Genomic DNA, 18,701 nt, shown 5'->3' with positions numbered 1-18,701 from the left:
TATAAGGAAAATTTTAATTTATCACAAAATCTCTAATAAGTTAGTTTAAGATCACAAAATAGATTTAAGTTTTTAAAAATTTTCTGAAATGATCTAATTCCCCATATCCTTGCATAAATATATATTTATAAATACATAATATATATCATATCTATATGATGCTCCAGTTTGAATTCTTCTTTCAAAAAGATTAAAACAGTTTGAGAGCAGCCTGGGCAGCATAGCGAGACTCCACCTCTACAGAAAAAATTTTTTAAAAATTAGCCAAGCATGGTGACACACATCTATAGTTCCAGCTACTTGGGAGGCTGAGATGGAAGGATCACTTGAGTCCAGGAAGTTGAGGCAAGGCTGCAGTGAGCCATGATCACCTCACTGTACTCTAGTCTGGGTGACAGAGTGAGACCCTGTCTCAAAAAAAAAAAAAAAAAGAAAAAGTCAAAACATTGGAGCACAATACAATCCACTCTGAATTATTTACTGTAAGTAAATTTTCTTTCTTTCTGAGAGTGAAATACAAGAGAAAATTTTGGAACAAATGAAATAGAGCCAGAGTTTTAGGGATTAATAAGTCAGTTTCTAAATCTTCTTAAAGGTTGAGATAGAATGTTAATTTTCATGGTTTCTTGACATTTACTAGAATGGTTGAATTTCGTGTTGTAAAACAGCAGTGGAATCCTTTGAGAGATGCAGTTTACAGAAAAGTTTATGATGGATTGAAGTGTTAAAAGTTAGTACATTTGATTATGTTATATAACAAAGATTTGTAAACTTTTTGAAATTGCTAAAACAAAGTAATCATTAGAGAATATGAAATAGTTTATAGTTATTTATCTTATTTTCTCTATTCATAGTCGCTAATGAATAAAAGTAAGTTGTAAGCTTCATGCTTTAGATGTTTTAAACTTTTTTAGTATATTTGGAAAATATAACCTGGCACAATGGCTCACGCCTGTAATTTCAACACTTTGGGAGGCAGAGGTGGGAGGATAGCTTGAGCCCAGGAGTTTGGGACCAGCCTACTGAGACCCTGTCTCTACAAAAAATAAAAATTAAAAAATTTGCTGGGCTGGGCGCAGTGGCTCACGCCTGTAATCCCAGCACTTTGGGAGGCCAAGGCAGGCGGATCACGAGATCAGGAGATTCAGACCATCCTGGCCAACATAGTGAAACCCCATCTCTACTAAAAATACAGAAAGTAGCCAGACATGGTGGCGCATGCCTGTGGTCTCACCTACTCAGGAGGCGGAGGCAGGAGAATCCCTTGAACCAGGGAGTTGGAGGTTGCAGTGAGCCAAGATGGCGCCACAGCACTCTAGCCTGGTGACAGAATGAGACTCCTCAAAAAAAAAAAAAACAAATTAACTGGATGTGGTGGCATGCTACTGTGATCCCAGCTACTCAGGAGGCCTTATGCCTAGGAGGTCGAGGCTGCAGTTAGCCCTGCCACTGTACTCCAGCCTGGGTGACAGAGTGAGTGAGACCCTGTCTCAAAAAAAATAGAAAATAAAAATAAAATGTCCAAATGGTTTTTACAGTTGTTGTTTTTTGTTTGTTTGTTTGTTTGTTTCCTGATTGCTATGCTCATGTTAGTTTATATCTGTATTGTGTTATTGTGTTTATATTTATAGAAAGAGGGTTGGGCCAGGCCTGGTGGCTCACACCTGTAATCCCAGCACTTTGGGACGTAGAGGCAGAAGGATAGCTTGAGCAGGTGTTCAAGACCAGCCTGGGAGACATAGCAAGACCCTGTCTCTACAGAAATTTTAAAAATTAGCTGGGTGTGGTGGCATTCGCCTGTGGTCTCTGCTACTTGAGAGGCTGAGAGTGGAGGATCATTAGAACCCAGGAGCTCAAGACCACAGTGAGCGAGACCCTGTTTCCAAAAAAAAAGAAAGAGGGTTGGTTTGAGAGGTCAGTAGGTATATATAAAATTATAGCTGTTTTTATTAAGTATATATAAATTAATTTAGAGTTGATAATATCTGTTGTTGCTTTCTCTATTATTAGAAAGTTGGGAGAAGAATCAAACAGTGCAGTTTTGATTTTTCTTTGTTTTTTCTTAGCAATTGAAGGCATGTAGTGAAGAACAAGAAGACAGAGAATGTTTGAACCAAGCTATTACTGCTCTCATGAATCTCCAAGGTAGCATGGACCGAATTTACAAGCAGCATTCACCTAGACGCCGACCTGGGTAATTCCAAAGTGTTGAAAATGTGAATGCCTCTGCTTACTTTGCTGTCTCTGATGCCTGGTTTTCTAAAGAAGTGTGATTTTTTGTGATAGTTACATTCTTGAAAGTTGTGCTTGTCATACTTTTATATACTTTTATCTTGGTCATTTACTCTTTTTACTCTTTTTTCCTTTTCCTTTTCCTTTCCTTTTTTTTTTTTTTTTTTTTTTTTTTGAGTAGGAGTCTCTATTGCCCAGGCTGGAGTACAGTGGTATCATCTCAGCTCACTGCAACCTTCACTTCCTGGGTTCAAGTGATTCTACTGCGTCTGCCTCCCAAGTAGCTGGGACTACAGGAGCCCGCCACCATGCCCAGCTAATTTTTGTATTTTTAGTAGAGATGGGGTTTTACCATGTTGGCCAGGCTGGTCTTGAACTCCTGACCTCAAATGATCTACCTACCTCAGCCTCCCAAAGTGCTGGGATTACAGGTGTAAGCCACCGTGCCTAACCTTTTTTTTCTTGTTTTTAAGAGACAGGGTCTCACTCTGTTGCCGAGGCTGGAGAGCAGTGATGTGATCTCAGCTCACAGCAGCCTCAGTCTCTTGGGCTCAAGTGGTCCTCCTGCCTCAACCCTCTGGAGTAGCTGGGACTCACATAGCTGGGTGGCACATGCCACCACACCTGCCTAATTTTTGTATTTTTTGTTGAAACAGGGTTTTGCTATGTTGCCCAGGCTGGTCTTGAACTCCTGGGCTCAGGTGATCTGCCTGCTTTGGCCTCCCAAAGTGTTGGGATTGCAGGTCTGAGCCACTGCACCTGGCCAACCCAGCCTAGTCTTAAACCACTGCTGGGCGCAGTGGCTCACGCCTGTAATCCCAGCGTTTTTGGGAGTCCGAGGTAGGCAGATTGCCTGAGGTCAGGAATTCGAGACCAGCCTGGCCAACATGGTGAAACCCTGTCTCTACTAAAAATACAAAAATTAGCCAGGTATGGTGGCAGGCACCTGTAATCCCAGCTACTCGGGAGGCTGAGGCAGGAGAATCACTTAAACCTGGGAGGCAGAGGTTGCAGTGAGCCAAGATCATGCCATTGCACTCCAGCCTGGGGACAGGAGCGAGACTTCGTCTCAAAAAAATAAAAAATAAAAATAAAAAATATTAGCACTGTTATATTATTAGGATAGACTTAATAAATGTTTAAAAGTATAATCTATGAAAGAAATTTAGGATTTTTTGTAATTTTAGTTCTTATAGAGCCAGTAGTACTTATTGAGGGATGTATTATTTAGTGGCAAAGTTAGAACTAAATGCTGTGTGTAAAAGCTACTGATTGGTTATTTAATATTTTTCTCACATGATTTGAGATGGTTTGTGCTTGAAACCATTTGGGTTGCTTAGCTGTTGAATAAGCTCTATTGTTTGTTTGTTTTTTTAGAGATCCTGTTTGCCCTTTTTATAGTCACCAATTAAGAAGCAAACACCTGGCTATCAAAAAAATGAATGAAATTCAGAAAAATATCGATGGATGGGAAGGCAAAGATATTGGACAGTGTTGTAATGAATTCATTATGGAGGGACCATTGACAAGAATCGGTGCCAAACATGAACGGCATATTTTTCTGTTTGATGGCTTAATGATCAGTTGTAAACCTAATCATGGCCAGACTCGGCTTCCAGGTTACAGTAGTGCAGAATACAGGTTAAAAGAAAAATTTGTCATGAGGAAAATACAAATTTGTGATAAAGAAGATACTTGTGAGTGCAAGCATGCTTTTGAATTAGTATCCAAAGATGAGAACAGCGTAGTATTTGCTGCTAAGTCTGCTGAAGAAAAAAACAACTGGATGGCAGCCCTTATTTCTCTTCATTATCGTAGTACTCTAGATCGAATGTTAGATTCAGTATTACTGAAAGAAGAAAATGAGCAACCACTGAGATTACCAAGTCCTGAAGTATATCGTTTTGTAGTAAAAGACTCTGAGGAAAACATTGTTTTTGAAGACAACTTGCAAAGTAGAAGTGGCATCCCCATTATTAAAGGAGGAACTGTAGTGAAGCTAATTGAAAGGTTAACATATCATATGTATGCAGGTATGTGAAACTCATTACACCTGCTGACCTAGGGCCTGGGACCCAAAAGTTTTTTAAGGATGCTCAAAAATATTTGAGGCTTGGGGAAAAAACGGATTGCCTCCAAAATACAAAAATACTGCAAAAACAAAAAGAATAAATAAGAGAAGGAATTAAATGTGTAAAAATGTAATATTGTTAACTTCATTAATTATTGAATATTCATAAAATATATGTATTCATGAATTTCGAATTTGAAAACAATTCTCGTTTATTAAGAATATACCATAGTATATTCTCTATGTCAGTATTTCTCTATATATGGCAGGGATACTATGGTATCTTGCCAGTACCATGATTGTCAGGAAGAGCCACAATCTGAGGAGCCAAAGTAAAAAGAAAAAGGGAGGAAGGCCTCCAAATATGGTACTTTGAGTTAATTAAACTGAATACATTAAACGTGAAACCTGTTTTATGCTCTGCCTTTTCAGATCCCAATTTTGTTCGTACTTTTCTTACCACATATCGTTCATTTTGTAAACCACAGGAATTGCTGAGCTTACTGATTGAACGGTAAGAAAAATATGTATTTCACTTATATTGACATTTTGTGAAAAATCAACTGTATTTTGTAAAGTGCCTAGTACCTAATAAATACTCAAGTAATTATTGAACATATTTTATTTGGCATTAAATCGGCAGTATTACTATTCTCTTCAAATAAGAGTACTCTCCAAAATCTGTTTATAACACAGATCTTTTCAGCTCTTAGAAATATTTCAAGTGGTGGGCCGGGCGCGGTGGCTCAAGCCTGTAATCCCAGCACTTTGGGAGGCTGAGACGGGCGAATCACGAGGTCAGGAGATCGAGACCATCCTGGCTAACACGGTGAAACCCCATCTCTACTAAAAAATGCAAAAAAAACTAGCCGGGCGAGGTGGCGGGCGCCTGTAGTCCCAGCTACTCGGGAGGCTGAGGCAGGAGAATGGCGTAAACCCAGGAGGCGGAGCTTGCAGTGAGCTGAGATCCGGCCACTGCACTCCAGCCTGGGTGACAGAGCGAGACTCCGTCTCCCAAAAAAAAAAAAAAGAAATATTTCAAGTAGTAATCAGAAAGACTGCTTTGGAGGATGAAAGCACTGTATTTTAATGAATATTGTTCTGTGTAATAAAATGATACTTTCTTAAAAGAGACTTTTCTACCTACCACTTTTTTTTGACTGTAGACTACTTTGCCAAATACTTTCCACTTTTAAAACAAACTTGTTATGAAAACTTTCAAAACATATACAAGAGCAGATAGATGAATATAATAAACTCATTTATCCATCAACCACCTTCAGTAATTATCAACTCATTGGTTCATCGGTTTCCCTACAAATTTAAACACCCCACCCCATGATTGTTTTGAAGTAGATCCTAGACAACATAATTCATCTATAAATATTTTTCTATGTATCTCTAGAAAATATAGACTCTTATTTTTTTAAAATCAGATATCATTATTAAACCTAAAAAATCAGCAATTCCTTTATTATGATTAACTTTTAAAAATCAGTGTTGGGTTGAATTTTTTTTACTTGTTTTATAGTATACTTTTTTAAATGTTTTATAGTTTAAAATGTAGAATCTGAACTCCAAAATGATTTTGTGTTTTACATTTTAAAACTTACTAAAACTTATTACTTATACCAAAGCTTATCAACTGTATTATCAAGATATAATTCTAGATCTCTATCACTATGTTGTTTTATGAAACTAAATTTACCAGACTGAATCAGTGTAATGTGCTATGAAGATCTACTTAGTTCTGTTTCCATGTCCAGAAAAAGAAAGCACACTTGTTAGACTTACAGTTTAGCTGTATTTCCTATGTTTTGAGCAATTTTTTTTATTTTTATCTTATCCACTTAGGTAAATTATTTAAATATTGTTAAATATTCAGTTTTGGCCCTGTCTTCGAATTTGTACTCATTTAAAGAAATTTATGGCTGGGCGCGGTGGCTCATGCCTGTAATCCCAGCACTTTGGGAGGCCGAGGCGGGTGGATCACGAGGTCAGGAGTTCAACACCAGCCTGGCCAAGATGGTGAAACTCCGTCTCTACTAAAAATACAAAAATTAGCCGGGCGTGGTGGCACGTGCCTGTAATTCCTGCTACTCAGGAGACTGAGGCAGAGAATTGCTTGACCCCAGGAGGCGGAGGTTGCAGTGAGCTGAGATCGTGCCATTGCACTCCAGCCTGGGCGACAGAGCAAGACTCCATCTCAAAAAAAAAAAAAAAAAATTTATTAGCCTACTCTCATTTTAATAATATAAATATTAAAGACAGATTAAGTAAGCCATTTCTATCATGTTCTTTAAATTGCTTATGAATTCTTTCCTTGGCTCTTTCCACTGGACCTTTTCTGTATTGATCAGTGCTAAAAAGCAAAACTTTAGTTTTTATGAAAGTAAGAATACAAAACCTTAGTTTTGTATAGCCAAAGGACAGTTTTTTGTAGTATACCATACCTTAAGGGAAGTTTAACAGTAATCCACTTTTCATGGAAGTGGTAGGAAAGAAGGTTGCTTGGTCACAATGTTTTCCTCCTTGTATTTTCATTATGTATGAACAGATTTTTCTCCTTTTGCTTTTCTTCTCCTTTTGCTTTTCTTCTTAGGTTTGAAATCCCAGAGCCAGAACCTACTGACGCAGACAAATTGGCAATAGAGAAAGGCGAGCAGCCAATCAGTGCAGACCTTAAAAGATTTCGCAAGGAATACGTCCAACCAGTACAACTTAGGTTTGGTTTGAATATTTTATATATATGTATACATATTGTATGTGTCAGTTTTCAATATATAGTTAACACAAAAGTTCTCAGCTTTTAATTCAAATATAGGTAATATTTTTAACTTCACAGCAGTTAAGTAAAACTAAAAAAGTTCTTTCTCAGTGAAGGTATTCTTAAATACCCTGAAGAAATTCAACCATTCCTGTATTTGCATCACATATCTCTGGCATGTGATATGTTATGCTTACGTAGCAGGATACCTATTTGTTATAGTAAGTAAAAATTATAAAATTTCATATGAGCTTGCCTGCTGTCAACCTTTTTTCACACTCTTTTCCTTCATTTCGTTTTGCGATCATATAGTAATCCTGGCTTTTTTTCAATTTATAATATTTGTGGAAGTGTGGAAGTTCTAGCCCTTTTCCCACTTATCTCTCACAAAATATATAGACATTTGTTTAAGAAACCATTGCAATAATTTCTAAAAATGTATTTGATTATAGAAGCTTCCAGTTAATAAATACTACTGTGTGCCAGGGATTACCCTAAATGTTTTATCTTTTTAATCTCATTCTTACAACATGATTAGTATTCCTACTTTATATATAAGGAAATTGAAACCTAGCAAGATGAAGTAATTTGAGCTAAGTTATATGAAGAGAGTGGCAGGACTCATGTCTGATTTTCTTAGTCTGTGTGTGTGTGTGTGTGTGTGTGTGTGTGTGTGTGTGTGTGTGTTTACCACTAAGCATTGAAAATTGCTAATCCTTAGGGCTAATCCTTTGATTAGCCCTGTTTACAGTCCAAGTAACCAAAGTATTATATACCCCCTTCCATTGGAAACCAAGTTATCTTATTAATTATATATAATCTAAATTTTTTCTCTGTAAATTTCAAGTGTCCTTGTTTACTGTTGACCAATAAATTGTAATTTTGGAACTGAGTATATTAGTTATTTATTTCCCAGGATAATTGCCACAAATAAATGCAGTTTTAGAAGAATGATAGTGCTCCCAGCTATATGTCATTCACTAAAACTTTTAACTTGTCATTCTTTGTATAAGAAGATGAGATTATTTATGTATCAGCAATAAATAAGTAATTAGTTTTTTCTGCTAGCTGTGATGCATTTGTACTTATCTACACTCACATGAAATCCCTTGATATGAGACATACATTTATGAGGTTGCTATTGGGTGGGGTAGGGGTGGGAGTATGATATTTGATTCTCAGTCATATAAGCTCTTTAAGTATGTATTTCTAAGCATTTGCTGTACTCTCAGTCCTGTACTTATAACTATGCTAAGTACAAAAATAACACAGACTGTCATGATATTATGGCTTTATTGGGGACTTTACTGGGGGAAAAAGACACATGAAACAGTTACGTATTGTTCTACTTTGAGTGTTTAAGTGACTTAGAAAAAATATAACCCTATAAAATTTCAGGAATAGCAAAGATTAGACCAGAGTAACTAGGGAAGGCATCTTGGAGAAGGTAAAATCTGAGATTGCCCCTAAAGGATGTATAGGCTTTAGATAGGTAGAAAGGTGATTGTAGGTATTCAGGGTCATGGGAAATAGTATGAAGAAAGGTAAGAAGGCAGAAATAAGAATGGTGTGCTGAGGACACAGGTAAGGACATTGACCTGAGAGGAATGTAAGCATTGTATTGCAAGAAGTAGTAGATGAGATTACCTATATGGAATTGGATGGAGTTGAAAACTCTGAAATCCAAGCCAAGTTATTAAACCTGTTATATAAATATTGAAAGATTTCTAGTAAAATGGATGGTAGTAATTTTTCTAACATTTTATTATGAAAAATTTTAACATACAGCAAAATTGAGAATTTTAAAATGAACACCCTAAACCCTCCACCTAGATATGTATTTATCTATTCATAGCTATTCATGTATCTGTTCATTTATCATTCATCTATCAGTTCATTCATTAATTTTTGTATGAATTTTGAAGTACACTCCTTAAATACTTCAACTTGTGTGTCATTAACAGTTCAGTGTTTGTTTTTCTTTTGTTCTAAAATGTGCATATAATGAAATACAATTTTTTCTTGCTTCCACTGAAGACAAAAGGTACACACATCTTAAGTGTACTTCTGTTGAGTTTTAACACATGCATCTCTATAATCCAAACGCCTTTCACGATATTGAATGTTACTACACCCCAGAAAGTTCCCTTACATTCCTTCTCATCAGTTTTGTTCCCACTGCCCAAAGGCAGTGTTCCAATTTCTCCCTCCATAGATTAGTTTTACCTGTTTTAGAGTCTTACATAAATGCATTCTTACAAACTCAATGTTGTGTCTTCTTTCACGTAATATGCCTTTGAATTTCATCCATGGTTTTGCTTGTATATCAATGGTTTATTTTATTGCGAGGTTGTGTTTTATTATATGAATATACCAGTTTATTAATTTTCCCACTGAAAGATACATGGGCTTTTTCTAGTTTTTTATTATTATGAATAAAGCCGCTGTGAACTTTATCTTACCAGTCTTACTGTGAATATTTTTCACTTTTCTTGGGTAAATAACTCAGAGTGGAGTGGCTGGGTCATAAGATATGTGTGTGTTTAGGTTTGAAAGAAACTGCCAAAACTTCCCAAACATTCTCACCAACAATGTTCTAGTTGCTTCATATTCTCATCAGTGTTTAGTAATGTCAGTCTTTGTGCCTTACCCATACTGCTGGGTGTAGCGGTATTTCATTCATACTTATTTTGTGGAGAATCTGTTCAAGTCCTCTGTCTAATTTTTATTGAGATACTTGTCTTTTTATTACTGAGTTGTAGGAGTAAATTGGGTAGGACTGAATGCCAGTCCTTTGTCAGATAAACATTTTACAAATATTTTCTCTCCATGGCTTGTACTAGTTTCCTTCTTTTCTTCCTTTTTTCCTTCCCTTTCCCTTCTTCCTCCTCCATTTTCCTCCTCTTCCCTCTCCCCTTGTCTTTCCTTTCCATTGGCAAGGTTGATTAAATCTCTCTTTGTTATAGGTAATCATATTTGTGATACTGTAAAACAAAACAGTTCTTCTATTTTTTTCTTTTGAAATGAAATAAGAGACTGTAGGTTTATGTGTAGATTACATAGAAATTTGATGATAGACTGGGCATGGTAGCTCATGCCTATAATCCCAGCACTTTGGGAGGCCGAGATGGGCAGATCATCTGAGGTCAGGAGTTTGAGACCAGCCTGGTCAACATGGTGAAACCTTGTCTCTACCAAGAATACAAAAGTTAGCCCAGCATGGTGGCGGGCACCTGTAATAATCCCAGCTACTTGGGAGGCTGAGGCAGGAGAATCACTTGAACCCCTGGAAGTTGGAGGTTGCGGTGAGCCAAGATCACACCATGGCACTCCAGCCTGGGCAATAAGAACAAAACTCCGTCTCAAAAAAAAAGAAAGAAATTTGATGATAGTACTTGAATTTAAAACCAGATACAGTGCATCTTAGTTGGTTTTCCATTTTAAGTGAAAAAATATCAAAATTTAAATCTTAAAAGTGCTTTTTATGAACTTACAATAGCTTTTGTAATATAAAGCATAAGTTTTCTACATATGAATAAAGGTACTTTTCCTTAACATAAATGGGAAGTACAGAAACCACTATTTTTATGCTTATAAATATGTTAAAAGTATACGTTTTATTAATAAATAATGCACAGTTTGGAGACCTACTCTCCTCTTGTCATTGAAGCATTTAAGGTATTAATTAAATACAAATTAGAGAGTCTTTGAGTATTATGTTGACTCTTGTATATAAAGCTATCATCATGGCATTAGAGAAGGAAGAAGTGTAATTGAACACTTATGTTTCACTAAAATGTGTTTCTTTCCATTTTATCAGGATCTTAAATGTATTTCGGCATTGGGTTGAACATCATTTTTATGACTTTGAAAGAGATTTGGAATTGCTTGAAAGACTAGAATCCTTCATTTCAAGTGTAAGAGGTATATTATTTAAAGGTTTGATTGAATCTTATATTGCACATGAGTTTATGTTCAAATCTGTGTGACTTTAAGAAACTAAAACATTTCTCCTTTTTTTTTTTTTTTTTTTTGAAACAACTTTGCTTTGTTGTCCAGGCTGGAGTGCAGTGGTGCCATCTCAGCTCACTGCAACCTCCGCCTCCCAGATTCAAGTGATTCTCTTGCCTTAGCCTCCCAAGTAGCTGGGAGTACAGGCACATGCCATCACGCCTGGCTAATTTTTGTATTTTCAGTAGAGATGGTATTTCACCATGTTGGCCAGGCTGGTCTCGATCTCCTGACCTCAGGTGATCCACCCGCCTCAGCTTCCCAAAGCGCTGGGATTACAGGCATGAGCCACCATGCCTGGACAGCATTTTTCATTTTTAAAAAGCTGAAATAAAATTTGGAATGTTTTTTATAGGTGGCAAGAAGCTCATATATGTTTAGAATCATCTGAGGTCTCAAAACTTTGCCTTTTCAAGTTTTTGAGGAGAATATTTCTTTTAAAGAAGTCAAAAGTCCTCTTTAATAAATTTAAGCTATTTAATTTTATCTCATTGCAAGGTTGCCATTTCTTCAACTGAATAAAATATGTGTAATTTTATGTTTTCTTACTTTCTTTAATCTTTTTCTTTAATTTTAATGATTAACAGCTTTCTTATAATATTTACGTCTTCTGAAATGTTTTTGGTGTATTTCTGAAATCTGAAAGAGAGGAGTTTTCTACTTTAAGTTTCAGAATCATAGCCCAAGAAATGAAATCCTAGGCCATGAACATTTAAACAAATGTGTCATCAGATGTATATTATTGAATCAAGAACACTTATGTTTTATCTGACATTATAGGGCATTACAAATACTATTAACAAGTGTAACTTATTTCGTGTTCTACTTGTTCTTTAAGGGGAATATTATTTAAAGTTAAGAATGTTATTCCTTTGTTTCTAATTTGAGATGTTTATGATACATTTTTATGTGTGCCTTAAAATTTTCATAATACTACATTTTCAAATTGTATTCTAGGCCAGTGCAATGGCTCACACCTAGAATATCCCAGCACTCTGGGAGGCAGAGGTGGGCTGATTGCTTGAGCCCAGGAGTTTGAGACCAGTCTGGGCAAAATGGCAAAACCCAGTCTCTACAAAAAATACGAAAAATAGCCAAGCATGGTGGCATGCGCCTGTAGTCCCAGCTACTCAGGAGGCTGAGGTGAAGCGATCACTTAAGCCCAGAGCTTGAGGCTGCAGTGACCTGAAATTGCGCCACTGCACACAAGCCTGGGCAGAGTGAGACCCTGTCTCAAAACAAACAAAAAATGAAAATTTATATTCTAAGTGAGAACACTGGATTAGACACAATCTAAGAAGCTTCTAGAATACACACACACACTAGAATAAATTAAGTAAATGGTTATGTTAATGTCCAAAGTTCTTTTCTATACTAGTTAGGCTTCAGAATAACCAAATCGTTCATGAGGAAAAGTTTATTTTTGTGGAAGTATTTCAACTAGTAAGTGAAGAAGGAATGGTAGAATATCACATTTCTCAGTTCCTAGTAAAATAATAAACGTAGGGAATTATCATGAGTGGATGGGTGACATCGCAAAAAGGTAACTAGATATGCCTCCTGTTAGAAGTATTCTTGGCAAGTATTTGTGTCATAAAATTAATTCTGAATCAGACCAAGTCACTATATCTCGCTTTACAGAAAATCTAGAGGACAGAAAAACATGGCAAATGACAATTTCTTCCACAAAGTGCAAGCAAAAATATGCCATAAAGCAGTAACCTGTAGATTAAAGGAGACTTGAGACACATTGACTCAATGCAATACGTGCCTTGTTGTTCAGATCCCTTTTCAAACTAACTATAAGAAAATATGGCCGGGTACAGTGGCTCGTGCCTGTAATCCCAACACTTTGGGAGGCCAAGGCAGGCAGATCACTTGAGTCCAGGAGTTCAAGACCAGCTTGGGCAACATGGAGAAACCCCATCTCTACTAAAAATACAAAAATTAGGCCCGGCGCGGTGGCTCATGCCTGTAATCCCATTACTTTGGGAGGCCGACGTGGGCGATCACAAGGTCAGGAGTTTGAGACCAGCCTGGCCAACATGGTGAAACCCCATCTGTACTAAAAATAAAACAAAATTAGCCGGGTGTGGTAGTGTGCGCCTGTAATCCCAGCTACTCAGGAGGCTGAGGCAAGAGAATTGCTGGAACCCGGGAGGCAGAGGTTGCAGTGAGCTGAGATCACGCCATTGCACTCCAGCCTGGGTGACAGAGTGGGACTCCATCTCAAAAAAAAAAAGCAAACCAAAAAAAAAACAAAAATTGGCCAGGTGTGGTGGTATGTGCAGTCCCAGCTACTCGGGAGGCTGAGGTGGGAGGATTGCTTGAGCCTGCAACCTGGAAGTTGCAGTAAGCTGAGATTGCACCACTGCACTCCAACCTGGGCCACAGAGCAAGGCCCTGTCTCAAAAAAAAAAAAAAAAAAAAAAAAAAAAAAAAAAAAAAAAAAAGGAAAATAATCAGAGAAATGTGAACAGTGACAAAATTCTTGAAGACAACAATGTATTAAGAAGTTGTCAGTTTTGTGTGTGATAATGGTGTTGTATTGTGGTTATTACTTTAAAGAGTGTTTTAAAGATGCTTAAATATGAATGAAATATGATGTCTTGGATTTGTTTCAGAATAACATACGTTCTATCATATTTAGGGTTAGATAAAATAAAAATTGGCCATGAGTTGGTAATTGTTGAGGCTGGGTGAAAGTTAAGGATTAAATGAAGATTTGTAGTCATGTGTGTCAAGTAAAAGACATTTTTGTTTATGTGTTCTTTTTCCAGGGAAAGCTATGAAGAAATGGGTAGAGTCAATCGCTAAGATCATCAAGAGGAAGAAGCAAGCTCAGGCAAACGGAATAAGCCATAATATTACCTTTGAAAGTCCACCTCCAGCAATTGAATGGCATATCAGCAAACCAGGACAGTTTGAAACATTTGATCTCATGACACTTCATCCAATAGAAATTGCACGTCAGCTGACACTTTTGGAGTCTGATCTCTACAGGTAGACAGTTAATGTTAATTTCTTGCTTTATTTTTAAGAACCTTGAACATTATGTATTTTCAAAACATTTTGCACATTATTCATGAGTGCTTAAAAATACCTCATCTACTCTCATGGGCTTAGAGGAAAGGTCATAGCACAGTTTTTAACTAGTCTGCCCTGCAAGTAAAAGTCTTATATCACTATTTAGGCCTAGACTGGGGACTAGCAATCCATCACAAGAGGAATGGCAGGAAGAAGATTTTCAAGTCTACCACCTGTCTCCAACTCCTAATACTTTCTCACCTTGGTTTAGTTTGAGGTCAGTCAGTCTTGTCAGTTAGTATGGATGCTAGGCCCTTAGCAGCTAAATGAATAGAATATTGTGTGAGATGGGTTTTCTTTTCTCATTTACATCTCAGGCTCTTGCGAAGGGTACAGGCCTTGCATGTAACAGCTCTCTGTCAAAAAATGTCACTACTATTATTCCATCAAAAACTTTTCTACACCAACCTCTCTGTTTTCCCCTCCTCCAAATCCTTCCCAGCCACTAATACCTGCAGTTCTACTCTCTACTTCCATAAGTTCGTAATTTTTTTAGTTTTCATATATGAATGGGAACATGTTATATTTTTCTTTCTGTGCCTGATTTATTTTGCTTAACATAAGGTCCTCCAGGCTCATCCATGTTGCCTTGAATGATGGGCTTTCATTCTTTTTTTATGGCCGAATAGTGTTCCATTGTGTATATATACCACATTTTCTTTATTCATTAATCTGTTATTGGACATTTAGGTTGATTCCGTATCACTATTGTGAGTAGTATAGGAGCCCCCTTTTAATGTATAAATATGCTTGGCTGGGCATGATGGCTCATGCCTATAACCCCGGCACTTTAAGGGGCTGAGGTGGGCAGATCACTTGAGACCAGGAGTTCAAGACGAGCCTGAGCAACATGGCAAACTCCGTCGTACAAAAACTGCAAAAAATAGCCAGGCATGGCAGCTCGGGCCTGTAGTCCCAGTTGCCCAGGAGCCTGAGGTGGGAAGGTCACTTGAGGTCGAGGCTGCAGTGAGCCAAGATCGTGCCACCGCACTCCAGCTTGAATGACAGAGTGAGACCCTATCTCAAAAATAAAATAAAAATATTCTCAACAAATTAAGCAGCCAATTTTTAAATAAAGATTACACAGGGAAAAGCAAGAATATATAAAATTTAGTGATAATAGGTAATATAGTAAGGTACCTTTACTATATTATGTTTACTTTATGTTCTTTAGAATTTGCTTAGTTTGCACTGGCTATGCCATTCAGAACCAGACTTGACTAAAAATGTTATGTTATATTTTAAGTAATTTAGAATCCAGGTAGTTTTGTTTATATTGTGGGATTTGTGGTAGGTAGAAATGAAGGTACTTATTACTTGAGGTAAAAAAAAAAAAGCAAATAGTACTGCATTATGTTTTTTCTCACAATGTAATTGTTTTACATGAATGGACATCAGAAAAAAAGCACGTCACTTTATGTGGACCTACTTTCAGTACATAGAAAAATACCCAATATTGACATCATTTGTAAACTAAATTCCTTTTTTTTTTTGCGATGGAGTCTTGCTCTGTCACCCAGGCTGGAGTGCAGTTGCGCAATCTTGGCTCACTGCAACCTCTGCCTCCCAAGTTCAAGTGATTCTCCTGCCTCAATCTCCCAAGTAGCTGGGATTACAGGTGTGTGCCACCATGCCCGGCTAATTTTTTGTATTTTTAGTAGAGATGGGGTTTCACCATGTTGGCTAGGTGGTCACGAACTCCTGACCTCCTGTGATCCGCCTGTCCCAGCCTCCCAAAGTGCTGGGATTACAGGCATGAGCCACCGCACCCAGTCTTGTAAACTGAATTTCTGATGAAATAATAGAGCCACTTTAAGAAAACATTTCAGAAACTGTTAGCAAGTACTTATTTGTACACAAATCTACTGATGAAAAAATGTTTTTTTAATGAGTAACCAAGTCTGTAGGCCATTGATGGCAATGCCACTGGTCAGTTAAAAAAAAAAATAGTGATAGGGTCTCACTGTGTTGCCCAGGCTGGCCTTAAACTCCTGGCCTCAGGCAATCCTCCTGCCTTGGCCTCCCAGATGCTGGGATTACAGGCGTGAGCAACTGTACTTGGCCAATTTTTAAATTATGTAATTCTGACTCACTGTATACAATGATTTAATCTGCTCTTCTGTGTGAATTTTAATTAAATACTCAGGCATTCAAAAAATATAGGAAATAATATAATGAATATTCATGAACAACAAAAACATTTTAGATAAAATTGAAATCCTTTGTATAATTCTCCCCAATCTTATTGCTCTCTTTCCCCTAAGAAATCAACACAACCCTGAATTTGATGTTTACTATTTCTCTTTATGTTTTTATAATTTATATACATACACAGAGATTCATAAACAATATATAGCATTGTTGTATACTTTTTTTTTTTTTTTTTTTAAAGAAACAGGGTCTCACTCTGTTGCCCAGGCTAGAGTGCAGGGGCACAATCATAGCTCACTGTAGCCTTGAACTCCTGGGCTCAAGCAATTTTCCTCAGCCTCTCAAGTAGCTAGTAACTACAGACATGCACCACCATACCTGGCTAATTTTTTTTTTTAAATTTCATAGAGATGAGGTCTTGCTGTGTTGCCCAGGATGGTCTTGATCTTGGCCTTAAGTTGTCCTCCCACCTCAACCTCCCAGAATGCCAAGATTACAGGTGTGAGCTATAGTGCCCAACTGGTTTTTTATTGTTGTTGTTTGTTTGTTTAAGATGGGGTCTCACTCTGTCACACAGGCTGGGGTGCAGTGGCATGATCATAGCTCACTGCAGCCCCAAACTCTAGGCTCAAGCAGTCTTCCCACCTCAGTCTCTCAGTAGCAGAAACTACAGGGAGGAACTACTGTGCCTGGTTTTTTTATTTAATTTTTTTGAGATAGGATCTCATTATGGTTGCCCAGGATAGTCTCAAACTCCTTGCCTCAAGCAATCCTCCCACCTCATCCTCCCAAGTAGCTGGGATGATAGGTGCACACCACTGCACCTCAGCTTGTTTCACACATTTTTTAAACTGCATATACTTACGTGTCATTCTGCAACATGCTGTTTACTTAAATTGTTTTTGGCATTTGTTCAAGTGAATGAATACAGTTCTAGTTAGCTTAATAGATGCTGTGTAGTGTTCCATTATATTTATACTCCACAATTTATCCAGTCTTTGGATGACGAGCCTCTATTCACTCTTGCAAATAATGCTTCACTAACATTCTTGTAAACGTTTTCTTATAACTTTGTTTTTTGTTTGTTTGTTTTGAGACCAAGTCTCACTCTATTGCCCAGGCTGGAGTGCAGTGGCATGATCTCGGCTCACTGCAACCTCTGCTTCCTAGGTTCAAGCGATGCTCCTGCCTCAGCCTCCTAAGTAGCTGGGACTACAGGCACGCACTACTACGCCCTGCTAATTGTTTTGTATTTTCAGTAGAGACAGGGTTTCGCCTTGTTGGCCAGGCTGTTCTTAAACTCCTGACCCCAAGTGATGCATCCGCCTCAGCCTCCCAAAGTGCTGGGATTACAGGCATGAGCTGCTGCACCTGGCTCTTATAAATTTGTGTCGGAGTTTATCTAGGATATATGCATACTTAAGAGTCGAATTGCTCAGTCATCCGGTATGTATCTCTTCAGTACTATGAGATCTTGCCAAATTGTTTTACAAAGCGGTTGTATCAATTTTTACTTGCGTATTGGTGTTCCTGTTTCATTATATTTTTACTCATTTGGAATTATCGGGCTTTTTTTTTTCTTTTTCTTTCTTTTTTTTTTTTTTTTTTTTGAGACAGAGCTTTGCTTTCGTTGCCCAGGCTGGAGTGCAATGGTGCGATCTCAGCTCACCGCAACCTGCGTCTCCTGGGTTCAAGCGATTCTCTTGCTTCAGCCTCCCAAGTGGCTGGGATTACAGGCATGTGCCACCATGCCTGGCTAATTTTGTATTTTAGTAGAGACAGGGTTTTTCCATGATGGTCAGGCTGGTCTCAATCTCCTCACCTCAGGTGATCCGCCCGCCTCGGCTTCACAAAGCTGAGATTACAGGCATGAGCCACTGCACCCAGCCTTGAATTATCAGACTTTTGTTCATCTAATAAGAGTAAAATGGGATTTCATTGTGGTTTTATGTTATTTTCCCAGAGTAAGGGATGAAGTATGTTTTCGTGTTTGTAGCTATTTGGGTCTATTCCTCTCTGAATTACTTGTTCATATATGTGTTCATCTATCTTTTGGGTTAATTGCCTTTTTCTTGTTAAGTTTTAGAAGATCTTTAAGTAATACTAATCCTTTATAGATTAAATTGCCCTGATTTTTAATTCCATAGGAAAGTTCAACCATCTGAACTTGTAGGAAGTGTGTGGACCAAAGAAGATAAAGAAATAAATTCTCCAAATTTATTAAAAATGATTCGCCATACCACAAATCTCACCCTCTGGTTTGAAAAGTAAGTTTTAATTTACTCTTACAACTTCCTAATAGCCATAATATTAAGTCATATTTAAGCTATAATTCTGGCTACACATAATTATCTTGTTTTCTAAATGAGGTGAAGAAACTTT

At 37.5% G+C, this 18,701-nt stretch overlaps 1 protein-coding gene across 2 annotated transcripts in view; it reads left to right on the top strand.

Annotated features, from left to right (window-relative positions):
- The window catches only part of SOS2 (SOS Ras/Rho guanine nucleotide exchange factor 2), a 114,004-nt gene that overhangs the window by 67,742 nt on the left and 27,561 nt on the right, over positions 1–18,701 (top strand). For both annotated transcript variants that reach the window (XM_007986629.3, XM_007986631.3), the window contains 7 exons: positions 2,067–2,194; positions 3,610–4,265; positions 4,736–4,817; positions 6,906–7,028; positions 10,891–10,994; positions 13,862–14,084; positions 18,467–18,586. In XM_007986629.3, coding sequence (XP_007984820.1) covers positions 2,067–2,194; positions 3,610–4,265; positions 4,736–4,817; positions 6,906–7,028; positions 10,891–10,994; positions 13,862–14,084; positions 18,467–18,586 — 1,436 coding nt within the window. The remainder of the gene's footprint in view (positions 1–2,066; positions 2,195–3,609; positions 4,266–4,735; positions 4,818–6,905; positions 7,029–10,890; positions 10,995–13,861; positions 14,085–18,466; positions 18,587–18,701) is intronic.

This window comes from Chlorocebus sabaeus, chromosome 24 (genome assembly GCF_047675955.1).
Source record: "Chlorocebus sabaeus isolate Y175 chromosome 24, mChlSab1.0.hap1, whole genome shotgun sequence".
Lineage (NCBI taxonomy): Eukaryota > Metazoa > Chordata > Mammalia > Primates > Cercopithecidae > Chlorocebus > Chlorocebus sabaeus.
Note: the sequence above shows the minus strand (reverse complement) of the source record. Positions and strands in the feature narration are given on the sequence as shown.